Raw genomic sequence first — 6000 nt, 5'->3', positions numbered from 1 at the left:
GCATCATCTCCCTCTCTGTAATTTGGCTTCATGTACCTTTTGCTTTTGTCTACAACTTCTGTTCCAGGTGGTTTTCAGAACTGGAAATCAATTTTGACATTTAATTGTAAAAGCCTGAAAATATTCATCTTCTAGAGGCTTTGCAGTATCAAATACTCTTTGTCAAATTTTTTTGTTCGGCACTTTTAATTTTGGCTTTAATGTGGCAAGGACAAGCTCTTAACATTCCTCAGGGTTCTTTTTCTCTGTTGTCCTAAGATTTCTTTGTGTTCTTTTTCCATATTGTCCTAAGATTCCTTTGCATTTTTTCTCTCTGTTAATAGTTGTGATCTATTTAATTTTGCAAATTTTCATCTGGAGATGTCCAATTGTATTAATGTATGTTACTTTGTTCGATAAAGAATATGTACTTTCAAATGCCAACTTATTTGCAGCCCAAAAACTAATAAATTGCATCTTATATTTGTTTACAGTCTCTCCCAGGCCTTCCCTTCCTATTACATCCTCCATACATTCATTGTTCCCAACTTTTGCATTCATATCACCAACATCAATTCTCTTATCTCTTTAACACTTGGTTATTGAATGACAGCCCCTCATGATTTAGCCCCCATCTGTAGAGAATCTAATGCAGTGTAAACAGTAGTACAGATTTTGCGTGAATTACATTCATTCACTCAAAGGTAAATGGCAAGTACTGTATTGGGTACAAATCCTTAAAGAAATTTTGTTCGTCCTCAACAATTTCAATCTACATAGCATTGTTTTAATAAAGCTGTGTTGTATAGGATTGAAGCTAATTAATTTTTTGGGCCAAACGTATTAGATAGTTTGTTGTTGTGTGATGTGGTTAAACCATCTGCGGTAACTAACTACAGTAATATCCAGTGAGAGTTAATGTACTTTGAATAAAAAAATCTGAATATTATGCTTCTTCCCATATTAGAACTCCACTGAACATCATAAACACAAGGAAAAAGAATATTCGGTACATAAATATCTATACTATGCAGTTTATATTGACAGGCCAAATCTTTTGGTTTGGGATGTTTTCATTTGACAACGAAACACACCATTTCTCATTATCTAACAATACATTTTTTCACAGCATAACTTGTTTTAATATATTCATCTAGTAAGAACATACTGTAAATATAAAGTATGTCACCAAAGAATGATAATTTTCCATGACTCTTAAAGGGCCACTGAAACTACAGAACTGTTGTCATAAAAGCCCTCATGTACATCAGATATGTTTAAATATAATGGATCTCTGTTCATGTTGGTGTAGCTATTGGTTTAATCATATAGATATATTTTTTTCCCTGTTAAGACACAACACCCAAAGTATAAAAATTGGTTGATATAGCCATTTATGAGAGCGAAAGTCATAATCCTTATTAAAAGACAGACTTAATGAATTGAGCAACCTAAATAGTAACTTTTTAAGAGAAATGAAACCCTGTGCAAGATTTCATAATTCCAGAAATCTCTGTTCTCAAGTAATTTTCTCTTCAAATTTGTTACACTCATCTACTCATTGGATATTTTGATTTATAGCTTAATTTTGCTACTCCCACATGTAGTGAATGTGATTTAACATAAAGTGAAACATATATGAGATAATTTCAGCCATCACTAAATAACAAATCATTGAAGCAAATTCCTCAAAAAATTTTGCTTGATCTTCAAGCTTTAAATTCTATTCAGTAAGTTTTAAGGAAATGTGGTTTACTAGAATATGATAATTATTATATATTCAGACATAATTTGGACCAGCTTAATGAGAACTGAGAATATTATTTAACTGGGCTAGTTCAGCTGTTGTATTATTTATTTACTGCATGAGTTCAGATGTGACAACTTTAGGTCACTTTTCACATAATGAGAGAACACAAGTTATATAGGTACAGTAATCATTTTTTTTTTACCTTTTAAGGTCATGGCATGCAGCAGAAATTGTTCCCTAATCTTTGCATCTTATCTGGACCATATACATACCAATCATAGAATACTTTCAAGGGACTTTTATCATATGCTGACTTATGAAGTGTGACTGAAGTTAAGTCCAGTGTTTTAAATTTTTATGTTCAACCATTTTCAGATTCACAGATGGCACCAACGTTATGGGTTGGTACGAGTTTAGGTTCTGTTATTCAAGTTATGGTTTCTATACCTCCCTTAGAAACAAGATTATCAACACCAGCTACAGTTATTCCAAGTGGTAAGTATGTCCGTTAGACTCTGTTGTGACTCCAGAAATGATATATAAGTTTTTTTTAGAATTGTGGCCAAGTTTTTATTTTGTTTAACAATTAAATTTAAAAATTAAATTTTCTTTTGTCATAAAAGGTTAGTATAAATGATGACAGATATTGCCTCATCAAATGTTTGCATTAAAGGAGAAGGGAATTCTGATGAAACAGCCTTAACTGTGTCATCCATGAGTAGTAACCGTTATATGAAGACTAGCTCTAGTGGAAAATATTAGTTAAGAATAAATTACCCCACGTTATGGTATTTTTTTTTTTTTTCTTAAACAGTCATAGTAAAGAAATTTGTTTAATGTTCAGATTGGTCTCTCATTTGATCCAAGAATATTTAATGACTGCTCCACATAGCACAATTCTCATCTGTAGAGTCTGCAATGCAACACTAACAATACAATACCTATTACATGACTTAGCAGCCTATCAGTTTATTATATCTAGAATTAAAATTAGTACCTTTCAGGCAAATAACTTTTGTGGTTTTACATTTGACTGCGTTTTTGGAAGTACTGTAATGTAATTTGCGGGTGAATGTTGTATAATCAAGTTGAGTGGTAAGTGTAAAACATGGCCTAGTTTAGTCTGAAAATTATGTTGAATTCCTATTGGCTTCCATATATCTTGAATGTTCAGATGTATGTTGTTGTTGTTGTTGTTGATTGAGCTGACTTTATGCCAGCATGGGTTGTTGCTCATAGAGCAGCCCGTAAGTCATTTTTTGATGAGCAGGTGAGATTAAGGAAGTGAGCATGAATACTTATTTTTGATTTATGGATGTGCCAGTGAAAATGGAGTGAGTATTCAGATGTAGGCTTCTAGTATAGGGTTTTTGAACTCCCTTGAGACTCTAAACCCTTAAACGCCGAGCCTCTATTTACAAAAACGTCTCCTGTATGCCGGCGGCGTTCAGGAGCTAGCGCTGAAGCGGAAAAAAAGTTTTTTTCAAAAAATCACAGCACGCTTAGTTTTTAAGATTAAGAGTTCATTTTTGGCTCCTTTTTTTCTCATTGCCTGAAGTTTAGTATGCAACCATCAGAAATGAAAATAAATATCATTATCATATATAAATATTGGAATATATGACAGCGAAAAAAAAAACATATAATTGTATACAAATCGCGCTGTAAGCAAAACGGTTAAAGGTAATGAGTTACTTTTTTTTAGTTGTATTGTACACTAAATTGTGATGATTTTGGTATATAACAGATTGTACAACGATTAAAGCAACACAGAGAAAATATTATCACAAAATGATGCATGAATTCATGCAATGCTTGGACGTAAAAAAAGTTTTTTCAAAAATTCACCATAAATCGAAATATTGTGCTAGAGACTTTCCAATTATTTCAAAATGAAGGAAATTGATTGAATATTACTAGACTGTAAGTTTTTTAGCTTACAATTGCATTTTTTTACCATTTCGATCGAGTTAAAGTTGACCGAAGGTTGATTTTTTTTCTATTTATTGTTATTTATATGAAAATATTTCAAAAATGGTAAAAGCTAAAAGCATGATTTATTTTTTTTTTGTATTCTACGTCCTGTTGCCTCACAAATACGCAAACTCTCGCCAAAGTTCTGCAAAACATGGATGCGTCAAGATATCGCTCTCCGACGATGCGCCGCTGATGCTTTCTGGTGCGAGAAAGAAGAAATTCGCGCATGCGCGTCTGGGTGACGCTTATAAACAAAACAAGAGCGTGATCCGTGAACTCCCAGCATCCCTCAAGGCGCGTCATTTAAAACCTTTTGCAAACTAGGCCATAATTATTTTTCCGCGAGTATTTAAAAAAAACATTTTTAGTCGACGTACCATACGTCCACTTGGCACCCAACAGACAATTTTAGTCAACGTATGGTACGTCTAGTAGGCGTTTAAGGGTTAAGCCCATGTTGTGGGAAAGAGATTAGTGGTGCTGACAAATCTCATTTTCAGAACTGGTTAATTCAGATGCTATAGCTACATTAATCAAGATTATCCCCTATTTCACCCTTCTCCATTTTTCTAGTAATGATTAACCTCTGGTAATGCAGTACATTACTGGGTTTTGTACATTAATGTAAGTAAAGTTGAATAGGAAAAGTATAATTTGCAAACAGGTGAGTTACATTATATGGTTTTTCAGAGGAGATAATGAAAATACAAACTATTTTGAATTTCGTTAATAATAAAGTGAATAAATTTATCCCATGTGCACACCTAATGTCTAAGAAAGCTTCTTGGTGGTCTGATGAATTTAATTAGTCAAAAATATGAAATTAGTCATCAGTTCCATCATTTGTAAATATAATTTAGGATTGTGATCTGTTGAAAATTTATCCCCTTACAGTTTATATGATCACAAAAATAATAAGCATAATATATTATAAATAAATATGAATGATAACGTACAAGCAAAATTCAGAAAGAAATAATCAGAGGAATAAAAGTATAATATATCTTCTTAAGTAATTTTCCAAATTTTTAGGAAGGCTAAAAGCCACAGCTACACATATTGACATATAATGAAGAGTTCATGATTGCAAATATTTAAAAGGTTCTAAAGAACTCTGGTAGCCAACAAAATCTTGATGTTCTGTGATCACCAGCAAAAACAGAATGCGAGAGACTGAGTTTTAAACAACCAAAGAATTACATTTAGATAATGGATCATAGTAGACGTTTAAATTTCCCATTTCTTCATGTAATAGCCCAGCCCAGAGTCAAAATAGCTTAATCTGAAATTATCAGCACCAAGACTATTTTTCTAAAAGCTAATTGCTATTATTTGGAATGAATCTTACCACTGTCAAAGATAGCTTATCTCTTCATGCTGTTAGGCTAACGGTCTCTCCTTGCTGCCGTTGTGTATAGGCACCCATTGGTATTGCATGCTTTTGGCTGCTTGCTGCTTTCATTACTGTGTTGGCAGGATGTTGAATTTTGAGATAGATAGACACTGATTGTGTCAGCTGCAAGGCATAAAGTGTGATCTTGTGAATGGATGTGAGGAATGTAGGGATTTTCAAAGAACTTTATGCTAAAAGTTCATTAGATAGAGGAAAAGAAGGGAAGCAGATAGATTGTAAAAGCAAATAGTTAGGTTAGGTCATAAACCTGTCATTTCTCCCCTTTTCCAGGCCTTTGTCTATAGTTATCCTTACTCAATCTGTGATGTTTTACTCTGCTAATATTTTAGCTAGTACAGTACTAAGAAATCCATTAGCTAATGCAGTACTAAGACATCCTCATTAGCTCTACCTATCACTCTCCTTTCAGTTCAGGAAAAGAGTATGAGAAGTTAGAACAGGATGTAAACCTTATTTTAGTCAGTAAAAGGTTTGTCCCGCCATAGTATGTGATAATTTTTGCATTCTTCTGTAAGAGGCAAGGTGTCAGTCCCCTCATCCATTTGTAGCCTGAGCCTAGGACTATCCTGTGACAGTTGGAAGGTTTCCACTGCCAAGGAACCAGTTCTGTGCCCTCCTTCACCTGCCAGTTGTATTTCATGCTCCAAGTCTCATTTAATGCATTACTCACAAGATCATTTTGGCAAACGTAAATCTTTGCACAGTAGTCAACTTCTACCATCATCAGCATCTAGTAATGAGGTTGTTAGTACCATGTTATTAATGATAATGTGTCTCTAGTGAATTGTACTTACAGTATTTTGGTGTTATGTTATCTCAATTGATTGTTCAACCAATCTCTTCTACATCTCACTTCTCATTCCAAATCCTTGTGTGCTAA

The 6000-nt window shown here is 33.5% G+C and overlaps 1 protein-coding gene across 8 annotated transcripts in view; it reads left to right on the top strand.

Annotated features, from left to right (window-relative positions):
- Tomosyn (syntaxin-binding protein tomosyn) overlaps positions 1-6000 on the top strand; it is a 991423-nt gene that overhangs the window by 787443 nt on the left and 197980 nt on the right. For all 8 annotated transcript variants that reach the window (XM_067096189.1, XM_067096177.1, XM_067096169.1 and 5 more), the window contains exon 16: positions 2105-2224. In XM_067096189.1, coding sequence (XP_066952290.1) covers positions 2105-2224 — 120 coding nt within the window. The remainder of the gene's footprint in view (positions 1-2104; positions 2225-6000) is intronic.

The sequence above is a fragment of the Macrobrachium rosenbergii genome, chromosome 4 (assembly GCF_040412425.1).
Source record: "Macrobrachium rosenbergii isolate ZJJX-2024 chromosome 4, ASM4041242v1, whole genome shotgun sequence".
Taxonomy (NCBI): domain Eukaryota; kingdom Metazoa; phylum Arthropoda; class Malacostraca; order Decapoda; family Palaemonidae; genus Macrobrachium; species Macrobrachium rosenbergii.
The sequence above is the reverse complement of the archived record's forward strand: the minus strand, read 5'-3'. Positions and strand labels throughout refer to the sequence as shown.